General features: G+C 43.8%; 1 protein-coding gene across 3 annotated transcripts in view; it reads right to left on the bottom strand.

Annotated features, from left to right (window-relative positions):
- Positions 1 to 8,063: 8,063 nt before the first annotated feature.
- The window catches only part of NFYC (nuclear transcription factor Y subunit gamma), a 57,796-nt gene continuing 47,542 nt past the window's right edge, over positions 8,064 to 18,317 (bottom strand). For all 3 annotated transcript variants that reach the window (XM_070949332.1, XM_070949331.1, XM_070949330.1), the window contains exons 6-10: positions 14,929 to 15,102; positions 13,612 to 13,770; positions 11,653 to 11,760; positions 9,833 to 9,892; positions 8,064 to 8,994 (exon numbers count right to left, since the gene is read on the bottom strand). In XM_070949332.1, the coding sequence (XP_070805433.1) occupies positions 8,875 to 8,994; positions 9,833 to 9,892; positions 11,653 to 11,760; positions 13,612 to 13,770; positions 14,929 to 15,102 (621 nt within the window). In that variant the 3' untranslated portion in view covers positions 8,064 to 8,874. The remainder of the gene's footprint in view (positions 8,995 to 9,832; positions 9,893 to 11,652; positions 11,761 to 13,611; positions 13,771 to 14,928; positions 15,103 to 18,317) is intronic.

Here is an 18,317-nt window from a genome sequence, read left to right as displayed (position 1 = left end):
GCCGCACAGGCTGCATAAGGGCCACAACAGGGAGGCTTGTTTTAGCACATGTGCTCAAAAACCCAGTTGGGCTTATTATCATGTCTTGATATCTTATTTTCGGGGAAACAGGGTAGTATCAGCAGTATATCTGGGGGAGTACATCTCAAACTTACACCAATTGAGAAAATATATCCTCTCTCTGGCATTGTGCCACCTAAGAGCAGGAGAGAAATAACAGCAAATGTTGCGAGAACTAAGCAAGAGAAATATGACATCTCTCAATGGACATGTGCCCCAAGCCCGCCAAATTCAGATCTAGGAACAACTTTATGGCAAGAACAAACATTCTTGTGGGTACCCAAGAACAAAATTGAGTTAAAAGGTGGAGGAAGAAGACCATCAAGCAAGGAATAACAACATTAAAGGAGGATATGGCTGAAGGATCTGACCTTCCTTATATTACCTGGAGGACTCTAAATAAGTTGAGAGTTGGAGTGCCTACGTGTAAAACCAATATGCTCAAGTGGAGGCTCTTAGTGGATTACAGCATGCTATGCAAATGAGAAGAGACACAGAGCCCTGCCCCAACTGCTGATATGTCAGCGACTACCAGAAACATGTATCGATAATGCGGTGGTGAAATCCTCTGATTGCCACCGGTTCACTGCCCACGCATGCACACCAAAAGCACGCTGCGGAAGCAGGCACAGTGCATGCCAAATGCGCACTTCGCATGGAAAAATAAGACTTTGCTAGGTAAGTAGAACAGAAGGGGGGGAAACAGCTGTGCCACACGATTTAGCTTCACTAGAAAGCAGGATTTCCTGCTTTCCGAAATACCAGTTCAGACAAACCGATAGCATTTCACCCCTGTGATAATGACTTACCATATTTTTCGGAGTATAAGATGCACCGGAGTATAAAACACACCTTAGTTTTTGAGGAGGAAAATAAGAAAAAAGCTGATTGGTGGGTGGATCGGCCTCCCGGAATACCCCCAATCAGCTGTTCCCAGAGGTGAATTTTAGCAACAGGTTCCTTGGTTGTGAGTTCTGCACCTTGCTTTTTTTTTTTTTTTTGCTTTTTTTTTCCTGCCTCTGAAACTCCATTTCAGACAAAACTTTTTTTCTTGCCTCTGAAAGGCTCCGAAACAGAGCTTCAGAAAAAAAGCTTCAGAGGCTTCAGAGTTCTTTTCTGAAGCTCTGTTTGGAGGCTTTTTTTCTGAAGCTCTGCTTAGGGACTTTTTTTCTGAAGCTCTGTTTGGGGGCTTTTTTTCTGAAGCTTTGTTTCTGATGCTTTTTTCAGCCTCTGAAAAAAGCCTTCTCTGTTTGAGAAGCTGGGCGTGGCTACATTCGGAGTATAAAATGCACCCAGATTTTCACCCTCTTTTTGGGGGGAAAAAGGTGCATCTTATACTCCAAAAAATAGGGTATTTGGGGCCAAGAACAAAGCCAATGTCAACCCTGAAGCCATTTTGGAGCATCTTCAGGGCTGCCATAGCAAGGCTGACTGGAGCTGTGGGAATGGGAGGGGGGAGTAGAGATAGCTGGGGACTTGTAGCCAAAATATAAAATTTTCTCCTGGAAACCAAGAGTGTTCTCACCAGGTGCTGGGGAGGCATGGTTTTAAACCAACTGGAGTTGAGACCGTGACCTGGTAGGACCATGTGATGGACATGTGGACTGAGGGAAAGAACTTTGATTTTTAATTTGGGTGGGGAAAACCTCGGGACCTTCAGAGTCGGGTTTTCACCAGATGTGCCAATATGACATGCCTAATAAATTTGGACTTTGAGGAACACCTTGGCCTCGGAGTTTCGATTGCATTGGGCCTGTTACTTGGAACCCTGACAGCCAAGAAGGTGGCTTCCTTCTGGAAGTTTAAAGGTTGATCTAGACGTGGAAGAAGCATCTGAGAGAGCACCAGGTCTGACTCTTGGAGTGAGGTATCAAGGTCAGGTGGGCTTTGAAAGGCCAGCAGGAGAATTCAGTGGGAGAGGGGAAGGAATCAAGCCCAGGCTCTATGCTTTCACTGAAATCTTCCTTAAAATCAGACTGTTATTTTCTTAATAATACAGGTAGTCCTCAGCTAATGACCACAATTCCAGCTGGAATTTTGGTTGCTAAGTGATGTGGTGATTAAACGAATCATCACATGATTGGACCTGATTTTAAGTCAATTTTACTGTGGTTATTAAATGAATCACATGGTCATTAAGTGAATCTTCCAACTTTTCATGTTGGAAGCCAGATGGAAAGGTTGCGAACACGTGGCCACAAAACACTGCAACTGTTGTCAATGCAAAATGGTTGCCATGTGCCCAAATTGTGATCAGGTGACTAGAGAGGTGGTGTGATGGTCATAACTGGAGGACAGGTAGTAACTTGCTGTTGTTAAAAGAATGGTAGTCAGTTGAAGACTGCCTGGGGTGTGGGGGGGGAATCCTATCATTGTAATTTTGCTGGCTTGGTCAGGAAAGAGACTTTGGCTCAGTGGTGAAATGTAAAATTTGTTACTACTGGTTCTGTGGGCGTGGCTTGGTGGTGGGGGTAATGTGACTGGGTGGGCATGGCCAACTTTTTTTTTTTTTACTTTTAAAAGCATTTTTTCTACAACCTCTTTGGCCGATTGCGGATGATCGCATGGCTCAGCTGGGCATGTGGGGGGGGGAGGGATTTTTGCTACCAGTTCTCCGAACCACCCGCCACCATTGTTACCGGATTGGGCGATCCGGTCCGAACCGGGAGCATTTCACCCCTGCTTTTGCTGCTGGTATGCAGTCGATATTATTAGGCTTTTTGTGTTGCGTTCTTATTCTTAGCAATTCTTATTCATTCAGAAGAAGAGACTCTAATGGCATAGATGACTCTACTTCTTTGCAAAATATCTTTTTTTGCTCCCATGTAGGCAGTGGTTGCATTCACCTATTGTACTGATGCATAATACAGACTTCTTGAAGAAATGTGAGAGTTCCGAAATCAGTTACAGATTTATTGAATACAATTATTATTTAGTGACTTACATTCACCCAACATTTTAGTTGTTCTTATTAATTCCTTGTTCTCTCCTTTGTGGACTTCTTGGCACATCTGGTGGGCCACCATGAGAGACAAAGATTGGCTAAAAACTAAAGGGCTATTCTGATATTCCCAGTTCAACCAAACAATTGTTTTGCCCCTGCCTCTTCTTGATTTTTAACTGATCTAATGTCAGCACAAGCAACCAGACCCTTAAGTGTAGAGTATAAGCTAGCTACTTTATTGCTCAATGCGTATTTCACAGCAATCTTCTCAAATTAGCAGTTTGCCCCTGGGAAAGACTAAATAAGGTTCAGTGGCATTCAAAGGGAATTGAGCCTTGCTCTCTTGTGTCTCCATAAGGATTCCAGACTGATTTCCTGCTTGATCCCTCCTCCTGACTGGGACAATCTCTCTCCAATACCTGGCGGTTGAGTGAGGCATTGAGGGATTTGCTATTATCCCTGGGTCTAAATTCAAATTTTTAAAAAAAGTTTCAGTGTGGTTTTAGTTGATAACACTCCAGAGAAAAAGTCAATTTAGCCAGAGTTCAAATGACCAGAGCTGCTGTGTTACCATTTTCACTACAGAAGTCAGGTTTATGCTTCTTGATCCAAAACCCACAAATGTCCATATGCCCATATCCGTGGCTTTGGGGTGAGATACCACCAGTACGCTGATGACACCCAGCTGTACATCTCCACCCCAGGCCACCCCAACGATGCCCTTGAAGTGATGTCCCAGTGCCTGGAGGCTGTGCGGATCTGGATGGGGAGGAACAGGCTCAGGCTCAACCCTTCCAAGACTGAGTGGCTGTGGCTCCCGGCATCCCGATATAGTCAGTTGACTCCATCACTGACTATTGGGGGCGAGTCGTTGGCCCCCACAGAGAGGGCTCGCAATCTGGGAGTCCTCCTGGATAGGCAGCTGTCCTTGGAGGAACATCTGACGGCTGTAACCAGGGGGACCTTTTGTCAGGTTCGCCTGATCCGCCAGTTGCGGCCCTTTCTTGATCGGGATTCCCTGTGCACAGTCACTCATGCCCTCGTCACCTCTCGCCTTGACTACTGCAACGCTCTCTACATGGGGCTCCCCTTGAGGAGCACCCGGAGGCTCCAACTGGTCCAGAATGCAGCAGCGCGGGTAGTGACGGGAGCAGCCTGGCGCTCCCATGTAACACCGCTCCTGCGCGAGCTGCACTGGCTCCCAGTGGTCTTCCGGGTGCGCTTCAAGGTGTTGGTTATCACCTTTAAAGCGCTCCATGGCATAGGGCCTAGCTATCTTCGAGACCGCCTGCTGCCACCGACGATCTCCCATCGACCCGTGCGCTCCCACAGAGAGGGCCTCCTCGGGGTGCCATCAGCCAAACAGTGCAGGCTGGTGACCCCCAGGGGGAGGGCCTTCTCTGTGGGGGCACCTACCCTCTGGAATCAATTGCCTCCAGAGATAAGGAGAATCCAAGACCTCGGTGCCTTCCACCGTGCCCTTAAAACCTTCCTTTTCCAGCAAGCCGGGCTGGCCTAATTTTTTAAGTGTTTTTAAGTGTTTTGTTTATTGTTTTTAATTAATGGGGCCAAATTTATATATGTATATTTTAACTGTATTTTAATATTTGTACTTGATGTTTTTACTTGGCTGTTCACCGCCCTGAGTCCTCAGGGAGAAGGGCGGTATACAAATTCAAAATAAAATAAAATAAAATAAAATAAATATTGCTGTGTGTTCCTTTCTTGCTTTCTACATTGATTTTATTCTGCAATCAATCTTCAGGCAATCTTGATAATTTAGTCTACATTCATTAATGAAAAGAACACAGGAGACAAGTTCGAATGTTGCATTAATGTATGATGTGGATGGTTTGCTCTTGCTTCACCAGAATTGCAGTATGTGAATTTAATCACTGGCTTTTAAGCTACGTTTACAGTTGAGCCAAGGTACAAAACCCAGGACTGAAGTCCATATTCTCATGATAATTGTGACCATTTACTCTGCATCAGTTAACTTTCAACTCAAATTCAGGATTTGGTGTGGTGGCGCAGTGGCTGGAGTGCAGTACTGTTGGCTGACTGCAATTTGGCAGTTCGAATCTCACCAGACTCAAGGTTGACTCAGTCTTCCATCTTTCCGAGGTCAGTAAAATGAGGACCCAGATTGTTTGGGGACAAGAGGCTGACTCTGTAAACTGCTTAGAGAGGGCTGTAAAAGCACTGTGAAGTGGGATTGGTTAAACCTGGTGGTTGTGCCCTTTCCCTGCCACATGAATTACTTCTCTGCATTTTGCTGGCTTCAGGCTACCTCTATGAATTTACAGAGTTGGAAGGGATCTTGGAGTATTTCTATTACTCCTATTCCTATTCCCATTCCCATTCCCTATTCCTGTGATGGCGAACCTAGGGCACGCGTGCCACCTGGTGGGCAAGCGAGCTCAGCTCAGGCGCGCGCATCTGATTTTCAGGCCTTCTGGGCCCTCCTGTTTCCTGACTCCGGAGGGCCTCGTGGGGTGGTAGGGAAGGCCGTTTTCGCCCTCCCCAGACTCCTAGAAAGGCTCTGAAGGCTGGGGAGAGCAAAAAACAGGTCTACAGTGCCATAGTGTGCCAGGAGTGGGGAAGTGTGTGGGGGGTCACACGTGCATGCGTGGGGGCAGGGCGCATAGAATTATGGGTGTGTGCATGCGCGCAACCCCCCCCCCCCACTCCTGGCCCGCAATGGCAAAAAGGTTAGCCATCACTGCCCTATTCCATTCCATTCCATTCCATTCCATTCTTTTAATTATTCTTAATAATTCTCTCCAGCACAGCTAGGAATATTAATAACGGGCAGCTCCAACTTTCAGAATTAGCCAACCTAGTTTTTCTTACTTAGAAGTTCCTTTCAAGCCCATCAATTTCTACTTATGGACTTGTCTCATTAACTACAACAGAGTTGGGGGGGGGTTACAACTACCAGAGAACCACTCTGGACCCTCCTACACATGTCTTTTGAACTTATGGGAAAGGCCATCCAGAGAGACTTTTTGCCAACCCTTGCATTCCAAGTACTGGTAAAAAAAAAAAAAAAAATCACAGCAAAATTTTTAAAATCCAATTTCCTGTGATCAGCAAGCAAAAAACATGGTTATTGAAAGAGCTGCTCATCCACCGCTGCTAACTTGTGTATTGGTCTGACAAAAGTTTGACTGTTATACAAACCAGATGCAGATTAACACAACTTTAGACTTTACTAAGAAACAAAAAAAAAAAAAAACCCAGATCCAGAATAGAGAACCTACTGCCCTCTGGTGGTACTCACAAGATTATTTCTGAAAGAATTTACTCCTCTGGCCCCATCCCGTAGCAAAACACAACTGGAGACCTGTCGGTTGATTCACCCAGGAGAATTGTGCTGAGATTATTTTGAAAACATAATTGTTTTGATTAGGTACAGCAAAGGCTTCTGGCAGACAAAGAGGATGTTAAAACTTTTACGGGGAAATGCTAAAGCAGATCTACCCAATCCAAAAAAAGAATCCAATTAAGTGCTCGTTGGTTTGGAGCTCTTGGGTTTACGATGAGACTCACACATTGAGCTTAACCACAATTTATTTACAAGGGACAGTTAGCTGAGTCCACATGCTAAGCCTGAACCAAAATCACGATGCGATGCCTGAAGCTAATCACAAAGTGCCTCCTTGTTTTGCCCCTCTTGATTTGTTGGGGTACAGAAAGCGCAAACAGCAGGCCGTATCTACTGATCCTTTGGGTAGCTTTCAAGATTATTCAAGTGCAGCAACTGACTACCAAACACATTTCCCGATACTGTTGAAGTAGCTCCCTCAAGACATACCGAATGCCTGCAAAAAAAACCCCATGTCAGTGTAGGAAATTCCTCTCCCTTTCTTCCTCTCTTAGTGTCCCCTCAAGTGAAGGCCACAGTAAAAAGAACTCTACCAGTAACCCAACCGCATTTAAAGCTACAACTGTCCAACCTCTACTAAAATAAGGAGGAGATGTGCATTCAATGGCACCACTGCATCTCTGGGTTCATAACATCCTCTGCCAAGACACACACACACCCAATTTATTTTTTTAAAAAATCACTTTAATTAAATGGCTGGAGATGAAGTGAAAAACCAGACAGTTGCCATCATTAGTCCTTAAAAGGCATTGAGAGTTATTCTGAAGGATTCCCCCTTTTTATGCACCCCCCAAAAACGATTTCTATTGTTCTTTCCTAGTAGGGAACTTGTAATGCAAGCCAAGTATCAGCGGTGGTGGCCCAAAGTTATGGGAAACAAAGAAATGGGAAATAAAAATGACATTGGAGGTTACCCATTGGCCATTGGATTGATCTAAGCTTCCTTAGGACCAACCTGTTGTGGTCCGCCAGCAGCCTGCGGAACTGGCAGCACAGTCGGACAGTGAGGAGGCTAGGGAGGAACATGGGCCAGTCCTGGAGCCTGGGGAAGGCTCAGACGAGGGCTCTGTGTTGGAGGCAGAGAAAGGGCCATCTGGGAGGTACGTGCTGCCTCCGGAGCCTCCAGAGTCGGACATCAGCGAGGCTGAGGAACAGGGGGAGCCGGTTCCCAGTGCGCGCATGTGCAGAGCTGCCAGCAGGCAAGAACAGCTAAAACAAAAGGGACTTGGGAGTAGGGTTTGGAGATGATTGGCCCCTCCCATAAGACTTAAAAGAGGAGCAGGAAGCAACGATTGTTCATTTGGTTCAGCTTAAATCCTGAAGCTCTGTTGATTCTGGACTCTGTGTGGCTTTGCCAATTAGATCTTTGGCAGCGTGTCAAGGTGGGTGATTATCCCGAAGGACTTCTCCCGAAGGACTCTTTACAACTAATTGGGACTCATCTGTGAATGAACAGAATTCACAGCTGTTGCAATAAAAGGTTTTTGGGACTACTCGTGTGTTTTAATGACTCAGGAAGCCTAGGTCAGAACACAACCTAAAATATATCATTCCATAGGATTTGGGCAGGTTCTGAAGCATTTTGGCAAGTCTAAACCTGGCAAAGTAGAATCTGTTCTGGATCAGGATCAGTTGATGAGCTGAGGTGAGAAGGACACAGAGTATAGAATATTATAGGAAAAAAAAGGTTTATTGCATTTCATGCATTTTTTAAAAAACATGCATCGGCTGAATTTTATACCATTACCCAATACATTGTATTTGCGTGTCCAAATCCCCTTAAGTCATTCCAAAATAGTTTGAGGCCAAATTTAATGCCTTTAGAAAATAGGTTCATAAAGGAAAAGCTGGGTTTTCCCTGTTAATTTTCAAACTTGGGAACTGCAGTTAGCAGCACCTGGATTTGGGACATTAAAAAAAAAAGAGGAATCCCTCTGCCCATTCTCTCTTACACACACACACACACACACACAGTATATACACATGTACACACTAACACACTTTCAGATTTAATGATAATGCGATATGTGCAATCAGGGATGAAACAGGATAAAGATTTTTTTGATTTCAAATGTAATGGACGGGAGAACAGAAAGGACAAAGAAAAGATCCCAGACCACAAAGAAATGAGAAGGCCTTGCACTGCCTGCAGAGCCCTCTATAAAATGGTCAAAATGGAACTACTGAGGAACACAGAATTCAAAATTTATATATATATATATATATATATATATATATATATATATAAAAAGAAATACATATATTGCATTGTAGTCAGTTCCTGTGGCATCCTCTCCTCCCAGCCAACGTAAGCAGTTGATGTAACGCTGATCACAACCCTTGACATCTTTCTATCAATGAAGACAACATGGTGGGGAGGGAATGGACTAGTTAAAAGGCTGTTTCTCGACTTGATCAGTGGGAACATCAATCAAGTCGCTATGAATTCCGCCACATCAGGAAAGCTTCCGGCTGGAGCTGATCAGTCTCCCGTGACCTGTGGCGCCTGTCCATCTGTCGTCTGATTGGTGGACTGGATGAACATAGGTTGGGTGATATCTTGACCGGCAGGCATAGTCACTTGTTGGATCTGGTAGAGTTGCTGGGAGGGAAGAAGCAAAGAGAAGCTTGTGAAACTGTTTCTGGTGGATCCTTTCAAGGCATGGCGTGCACTGTACCCTCTTAGAGAGACAGCAGTTCAATTCATTAATACACTGCTAATGATATCTACAAACGCCTTCTTCTGTAACAGTCCTCAACTGGGAAAAACTCACAACTTTAATCAGAGGTCCCCTGAACTGCCGGGGAGCATCCGAAGCATGAAACTCCAAGCTAGTTCTCTCCTTTTTTAAAATTAATTTATAATATAAAATACAAAAATACAAAAGAAAATAGTAGGAAAGATAGAGCGGAAAGGGGAAGGAAAATTTTTTAGGAAAAAGGGGAAAAGAAAGAAAAGGCATTGGAAGTCAACTCCTTCTCTTTCTTTTCCCCTTTTCCCTACAATTTTCCCTTCCCTTTTCCCTTTGGTGCAGTAGAATAAGATAATGATATCAAACCTCAACTTTTTACTTTTGCATAAACCAGCCATTTCTATCACAACAAACCTATCTAATCAGTAAAACCCAAAATCAAAGTTTAATTGTTTTTTCCACCTCAAGCACGGAGTCTAAAAGCATTTTCCAAGAAGAAACAAAAGTAATTGTGTTTTTTTTCTTTAATCGGTCAGTTTAGCGATCTCTACTCCAAGGTAGCTCTCAATGAGCAGAACAAATTAATAGGGTAAATATCATATAATCCACAGAACGATGTCTCTGGCTTCTTCCTGTTGGGTCAACAACCCTCCCAAGAAACTGGCTTCCTTCAGGAGGAACTGACCATGCCAAGCTGCTCCAGCAACCACCCCTTTGCCCAGCAGCCCCAGATGCAAAGGCATATACCTGTCCATCGGTAAACTGGCTGAACTGCTGCTGCCCCTGTTGAACGTCTGTCTGCGCAATCTGGAAAAGACATGCATGGATGACATTTGCAACTCTCTGATCAAGAAGGAATCAGTGTTTAAAATAAATGCAAAAGAGGAACTGCAAAACGTAAGAGACCCCTTGAACCTCTTGACCTGCTCTTTTTCCTGTGAACCCCTTGCAATTTGTGGTTTTCATTATTTATTTCCCAAACAAATTTGCCTACCGATAGAAATAAATATTCCTTCAAAGGAGGTTCAAAACTCTGTCAAAAGTAATATTCTCCACATAAGGTAAAGGTAAAGGTTCCCCTCGCACATACGTGCTAATCGTTCCTGAGTCTAGGGGTGGTGCTCATTTCCGTTTCAAAGCCAAAGAGCCAGCGCTGTCCGAAGACGCCTCCGTGGTCATGTGACCGACAGGACTCAACACCAAAGGCGCATGGAACACTGTTACCTTCCCACCAAAGGTGGTCCCTATTTTTCTACTTGCATTTTTTACCTGTTTTCGAACTGCTAGGTTGGCAGAAGCTGGGACAAGTCACGGGAGCTCACCCCGTTACGCGGCACTAGGGATTCAAACCGCTGAACTGCCGACCATTCGATCGACAAGCTCAGCGTCTCAGCCACTGAGCCACCACGTCCCTTGTATTCCCCAAATAGTTAAAAGTGTGTGTGTGTGTGTGTGTGTGTGTGTGTGTGTGTGTGTGTGTAACCACTAGTGTTCCTTTTGCTGGTGCAATTGGGCTGTTTAGACAGTCTGTTGAGCAAAAGGCCTATTTGCAGATATAGCTGTGAAATTTTCCAAATAAATGGCCTTCAATAAGCAAGGTCTGAAATTCCATGACTGTAGAAACTGGGCATCCGGGACACAGAGATAATTGAAGGCACACCCTTTTGAGAAAAGAGATTGTAGGTATGTGTTAGGAAAGGCAAAGAGGAAAGGGAAGACAGACAGAGAAAAGCAATCCGATTTGATACTAATCAAGGCAGATCCCAGGTTGCAGACAATGAAGTATCCAGATCCGAAAGAGGTGAAGGCTACTCTTAGCCAGGACCTAAACAAAAGTACTGCTTTTAATGAATGCATTTAGCAGTTACTAAAAAAGGTTTTGCAAAGCTGGGGAAATTAGATACGGCGCCTGAACACAAAGAATGGCAACATGAAGGCTGGCAGGTGGCTCAAACAGAAAAGCTGACCGATAACAAAGGCCTCGGAGGAGGGGAAAAAGAACGGAGCTTCACTAAATTTGCTGAAAGCTGGATAAAGTTTTGAAGTAGGAAAGAGATGTTTGGATTCCGGCCTTTTAGCATACTACAGTATTATTTCATTTTTAACCTACACGAGGCGTTTATTGAGAACAGTGATGTCCAAGCGGAGGAAGGGTGTCAAAAAAAGTCAAGATGTAGCTGCATCCACCTTCTTTGACACCCCACAATAGATGCCCCTGAAACGGGGTGTTTACTAAACAAAGCATGATTTATATTTTTCACAGCTAAGCAAACATTAAAAAAAAAAAAACCCTTGTGTCTGGGCAGATTTATGACAATAGCTCTGAGCCAAACATTTTGTCCTATTCCTTATGCAAAGGAGCAGGGCTAATAAAACTTCTCCAAATGGTTGAGGTTTCCTTTTTAAAAAGCGGGGCGAGGGGGCAGTAGTCAGCAGAAATTCAAGATCCGAACTCCTCCCACGCCCCCTGGTTTCAGTGGTCGTATCTGGAGAAATCAATTCCTTTCTCAAAGGGTCAGGGGTATTTTAACAGCTCTTCTCAAGAAACCCCGGAGGTCAGCCAATACCTGCTGCGTGTTGGCTGCAAGCGTCTGGATCTGGCCCTGGACCACCTGAGTTCCAGACACAGGCTGGGCTAAGCGGATATACTGCAGCTGGCCGGCATTAAGTTGGACCTAGAAACAGCAGGAGGGAGAAAAGAGGACACAGAATTGGTCACCTGAAAACAGAACTAGCCTCTCGTTTCCCAGAGATGCTTGGAGAGATTATACAGGAAGATGACATAATAAGACCAAAAGATGAAACCAAAAACACATGTGCTTGGGGTAGAAAAGTTGCTTCTTCCTGCTATCGTAACTTCCTATTCTCTTTTAGAGCAGCTATAAGCCAAAATCTAAATTCTTCTTCTGCTCTACGATCACAACTTTTGTTTTTATTTCTATAGTCTTCTGTATATTTTTTCGGTTCATCAAAACCATAAATCACAAGATAAACCATGTAAAGACTTTTGAGATGAAATTAAGTGGAAACTTGAAAGACGAACCACCTATGGTGCAGATATGCATACTTCTTTAAACCTGAAAGAACCCAACTTGATTCCTAATTTTCTGATTAATGCAAACCCTGCCCCATTGTGACACTTCCCCAGAATTGTGCCACCAAAATATGGTGTCTAATCATTGATTTTCAGCAGCATAATGACATTTTTTTTTTAAAAAATGAAACAATGGCATTTTAAAAAGTGAAGATGGACGCATTAAATCTGGTGTATGCTTAAGGCAATGATTTTGATGCCAGGAATCTCAATCTACCCCCCTGGTGATGTCATGGCGTCACTGCTGGATTTCTCAGGTTCTTCCTTTTGTGTTTTAAAAAGTGCAGCATCATAAAAAAATGCTTGCTCAGCTGTGTTTTAGAACCACCTCACTACATTTAGAAATAGTTAACCTCCTGCCCGCCCTGCTGTATTTGTACAAAACACAATTATATTGTGCTCAGGACAGCATCTTTTAATCAAGGAACAGGTGGAGGAGATCTTTAGACAATCTGTCATTGATGCTCCAAATCTCCTGGAACAGAAATTACAGCCCTTGGATCTTGTCCCTCCACTGACTTCTCTAACATCTGGGATTTTTTTTCTCCCCAAATAACCAGTCCCCCCTGTTACAAATGCATACTTTCTGCAAGAAAAGCTTCTTTACAGCTGTCTTTCTGAAGGCACTGAAATATGCCTGCAGGGAGAAAAGCTGTTTGCAAGCAGAGGCCCTAGTTAGATTTTAACTAGAATAACTAACTTAAAATGGACAACGCAGACATTAAGGGCTTTGACTTACTGCTCTGGTGCACACCACCATGGAGCTTCTGTCTGGGAAACCACTTGTTAAAAATAAAGAGTGGAAAAGCTGGCAGGGGCAGTTTGGAGAGAGACCTTCAAAACCGGCCTGATTATGAAAGTAAGCATGGAATGTTTTGCAAATATCTGTGCGGCCCTGGTGATTGTGTGACTTTTAAATGTTAACCTAGAATATAATGTAAAACTGTTTCACAAGATGAGAAGGAAGGAAGGGGAGAAAGAAAGTCAAGAAGCTGAGCTGACAAGTGTGGAGGGGAGAAGTGGCTTCAGCAAAGGTTTTAAGGAGCTGTTTTTTAGAATGGGCTTTTCTCTCTAGAAAGGAGGTGTCCCACCTTGGCAACTTTAAGACCTGTAGCCTTCAACTCTTCAGAATAGGTAGCTGGGGAATTCTGGGAACTGAAGTCCACAAGTCTTAAAGTTGTCAAGGCTAGACACCCCTGCTTTAGAACGTGGCAGTCAAGATGCAGATCCCACACATGCCGTGGAACCTGAACCCCGTCCAGCCAGCAAAAAAGGACTAATGTTGGTCATCCAGGGGTTTCTGCAGGAGAGGGTACCAACACAGCCACCATATTTTTGCCGTTCCCTTGGGACATCCCTGCAGTTATCCACAACTCCCTTCTCAAATCAAGCCCACGGCTTCTGTAACTTTTAGACCAATTTTGACTCTGACCGGTATCTGCTGGATTTCGCCCGTGTTGGTGATGATTTGCTGCATGACCTGCATAGTTGGCCCGGTCCCACTTTGCGCCGGCTGGGTTTGCCCCTGTGGCTGGGCCTGAACGATCTGCACCTGTTGCCCTTCTCCCACCTGCATGGTCACAGGTGTGGTCTGAAAGAAGAGAAGCGCACAAGAGAAGATGGAGAACATCTCAGATACATTGATCAGCTACACTTGTGTCCTGCAACATGACCAGGACCAGACAACCAATCTCAGGACAGCAAGCAAGTGGAAATGCTCCCTCTGTTCAGTGTCACAATCTCTGAGACAGAAAAGACCCAAGATAGCAGAAAGGGCATTTATAAAAAAAAAAAAAAAAAAAAAAAAAAAAAATCAGATGCTAATACTTCGAAAGCAAAAGATTGTCCATATTTCATTCTTTTAAAATTCAAATTATATCCTGTCCTTCCTTCAGTGTTTCAAGGTGGCATCCAGGACACTGCTCCAATTTTTCCCCCTGAGAACAACCTTGGCAAGCAATAATAGTGGCCAAACATCATCTACGGAGCTTCCACAGCCAAAGTTGGGCTTGAATGAAATGAAAAGGAAGCTCCAGTCTGATCCTGTAAAACAGGAGCAGCCAGGATTGCCCGTTCCAAAATGACTGTCAGCAATAATGAAGAGAGTACTGGTTTCTCCTCACTGGTATACTATAGGTACAGCCTATGGATCTGCTCCAATAACTAAACTACAGGAGACATGGACAACATATAGCCAGACAGATGTTGCTGCAACTCTAATTCCATGTAGTCCCAGCCCATATGACTGGGGAGGGAGAAGAGGGTCTGCAGCAAATGCCGTCTTCTTTCTTTGCTTCTCACTGAGGAAGGCAGTGAGAAACCTGATCATACTTCCATTCCATCCCCACCCGCATTGGGTAGTTCTTCCATCTGCAAGTCTAAGCAGTTGACTTGAGTCTTTAAGACTTGCAGTTTTGCCAACATCATGAGATTGGTACCCTAAAATACACTAAGGGCTAGCCTAAAACAAGGCTGGATATTTTGCGATTCAACACATTGTAGGAATGCAACCACAGCATACTGGAAGAACCTGGTCTATATATTAAGCCATAATGCCTTGGGGAGTTTTTTGTTTGTTTGAATGCCGCAAGATACCCCCCAATGTAGCATATTGCATTCTGTTAACTTTTAACATGCTGCCTTGATCTCAGCACAGGTCTCCTTTGCAAATCAGAGGGCACCCGATGCCACTTTCCACCTGCTCTCCAAATTCAGCGTGCAAGAGCCATGAAAAGGCCTGCATACCAACCTGTCCTTGCTGAGGCTGGGCGATGATGATCTGCCCAGGCTGGATTGTGGTGGTGGATGTGGTTGTCTGCTGGCCCGTCTGCTGGCCCTGGACTTGAACAGCTGCTGGCTGCTGGGCCAGAGTGAAGTAGTACTGGACGGGTTCTGCTGGAGTCACAGCCTGGCGGACCTCCTCCTACACCAATGGAGAAGAAGGTGGTCAGACACGGTAAACTAAGCCTGGAACATGGATTCCAGCAGAAATGGAAACAGGTATGGAAAAAATTAGTATGACTAGTGCTCTTCTCTGGACACTGCCCATCAACCACCTGTTCCGCTCTGTTCTGCCTGTTTTACTTTCTCCCATCTTGAGAGAATCTTTGGGTCTGGTGGCTGAATTTCAATTTCTTCCTTGAAAGACAAGCAGCATCCAAGAATGAACAGGCCTTCTGCTTTTGGGGGAAAAGCTTTCCAGGCCAATGAAAGGAAAGAGGTATTATTAGCAGTGAGGCCAACAAGCTGATGAAGAATGCCATTTGCTTACTTAAGTGAGATTTGAAACTATTTACAACCATTTATTTAGTGACTGTTCCAAATTATAACGGCACTGGGGAAAAAAAGTGACTTCTGGATAGTCCTTGCATTTACAACTATTCCCCACAATCACATGATCAAAATTCGGGCCCTTGGCAACCGGCATTTATTTATGATGGTTGTAGCATCTCAGGGACATGCGATCACCATTTGTGGTCTTCCCAGCCAGCTCCTCATAAGCAAAGTCAATGGAGGAAGTTGATTTGCTTAATGACTATGTGATTCATTTAACAACTGCAGTGACTCACTTAACAGCCGTGACAAAAAAAAGGCTGCAAGATCAGCTGTGATTCACTTAACAACTGCCTTGCTTTGCAATGGAGTCCCTGTATTTGGGGTTCTTGAGGCAGATTATGAAAGCAAACAATAAAATGTACTCATAGCACAGAAACAGGTAAGAATAAGACCTTAGTACATTGACTACTGCAGCACAACTGGAGCACTTTATATCTTAAGTGAATGCCAGGCATGTGGCTACCCAAACTCTCCCATCAAGACCTCTCCCCACGTACCTTTCCTGGGTCTCTGCTTCCCTCCAAACGATGAGCTGGGAAACAGAGTTGTGAGAGGATAAGCTTGGAGCCACGGGGCAGACACATCTGAGTCCCACAGATCATAATGAGGAGTTACAATTTCCGAGAGGACTAGTCCATGCCAGGAGGCGTAAACAACCTTCTCCCAGCCACCACAAAGTCACAGCTGAGAGTGTAGGATGTTTACACACACTGTTACATGGCTAGGGTTAAATTGGCAAAACACACATAAGGGCTACTGGCCAGTTAACTTCCACCACCTTCTATGCAAAATGGCTGAGGCAAAAAAAAGGGGGGGGGGGTACCGAGGATGCTCGCCTCAACTGACTAAATTCAGTCTTAGTGGCTCATTGTTCAAAGGTGATGCTAAGATCTACTTAGAAAAATTAGTCCCATCTTCAAATGTTTTAAATAGCAAATCCAATTGGCTTCTTGAACTTTTTCCAAAAGACAGGCATAATTTTTTAGCATGTCCCTAAACTCAAGTACAATTTTTAACAATTTTAAAATCATTTGGCACTTGGGATGACTCCTGAGTTTGAATGAATCAGAGCTTCAAAAGCACTACACAACTGTTGTCTGGCCCATTTGCCAGCAACGATGTCAGTGGGCACGGCCAAGAGATGCTGCTGCCAAGAATGAATTCCATCAATAACACATAAGGGCCTCTTGTGCAAAGTCACTGGCCTGCGTCAAAGCAGCTGACCCTGGACCTACAGGGTGGGAGAAAAATCTTTCTGGGAAAGAAAATCCCTGGCTGACTTCAGAAGAGTTGGAAGCCGTTGTCCAGACAGAATGGAAGCTGATGAGAGTCGCTCCTCTTCCCTTTTATCTAAAACCAGATTCATGTCCCTACAAGACATGAGCACCGGACAAATTCCTGTTTGGTCAGTGAACTGGAAAAGAAGGAAGCCGACATAATTGGCTTCTTGCATTTTTCAGGGCACCCTTAGACATGGCGGTTAGGGCTCTGTTCACCCTGAAAGAGGCAACTATGATGAGAAAGATCCAGCAGGAAAACCATCAGGGCTCTCTTAAGCGAGACTATGCTAGAAGGCTCAAGATTTTAAAGGTCAATGCATGCAAGTATGGATGATTGTGCTTGACAAATCGCTGCATTTAGCACAATATGGAAAAATGTAGCTTAACACCACCTGGAGGACACCAAGCTGCAGGAAGATCCTTTACATAATGACTGGAAGAGGGTTATTTTTAAAAAAAAAACTACAGGAAAAGAGATTTCCCCAATCTTGACTGTTCCCTTCAATATATCAAGCAATCCAAGTGTTCTTTATATATTTCATCTCCCCATTTCCTCCTGCAATACTGCAAGATTGTTCTCAACATCTTGAAAACTCACAGATCCACGAGAAACTTTTAATTTTTCTTCCCCAAGATTCCAATGTGGATACTTGATATATTTTTGTACAATAAGGACTCAACTGGTATGTGGAAGCTCCTTATTTTAATTTTAAGCAGCTCTATTTTGTTTCCAAACTAAAACTTGACTAGCAGAGTGCCTATTAAGGGAATGACAGGCTGAAAAGAAGCAGCAGCAGAAGTAGACTAGGGCTGCCAAAATGAGAATCCAAACGCAACTACTTGATTGCAGTATGATTGTCGACCAGAGTTCTGCAATGTATGACTCAGGAACATGGTAAAAACATGATAAGGCAGTGCCATAATGGGCCAACGTATTTGTAGAGCTCAGTGCAATAAAAAGAAAAACGAAAATAAATAAAAAAAACAAGATATCCACAAGCATTCAAAGTTGGCTTCATTAAATCTGTTTCTTCAATCTAACCCATTGCAGAGATACAAAACACTTCATTACTCTCTTTATGTAGCTATAATTGTGATTGCTGGATTCTCCAAATGGCTACAAAAGATTATCTCGAAACACAAAATAGTCAGAAAACATTAACTTTAAAATGTTGCTATGGGCCAATTTAAAGTGGTCTGCAGTAGTTTCATAAGTTGTATAAATGTCCACAAAGAAAAAGAAACACTGATACATCCACTAAAGCTTCCTGGAAGATTTGGGAATAAGGATGTGTCTTTCTGTTCCTCTTATTCAAGGTCTCAAGTCAGTCCGTATGCAGACCTAAAGTTAATGGATGTCTATTCCTTTTTTCTTTCCTTTTTTCATTTTGTACGTCTGTTATCTTTCTCCCTTTGTTTACTCAGTACGGATACCTTATTGCTGCTCCATAAGGCCTCATATTTGTTGTATCAATAATGATGCATGTTCTTTTAAAAAAAAAATAAGCCAAGAATGCCATCT

The sequence above is a fragment of the Pituophis catenifer genome, unplaced genomic scaffold, assembly GCF_029215685.1.
Source record: "Pituophis catenifer annectens isolate HBS135680 unplaced genomic scaffold, rPitCat1.0.hap2 SCAF_9, whole genome shotgun sequence".
Taxonomy (NCBI): domain Eukaryota; kingdom Metazoa; phylum Chordata; class Lepidosauria; order Squamata; family Colubridae; genus Pituophis; species Pituophis catenifer.
The sequence above is the reverse complement of the archived record's forward strand: the minus strand, read 5'-3'. Positions and strand labels throughout refer to the sequence as shown.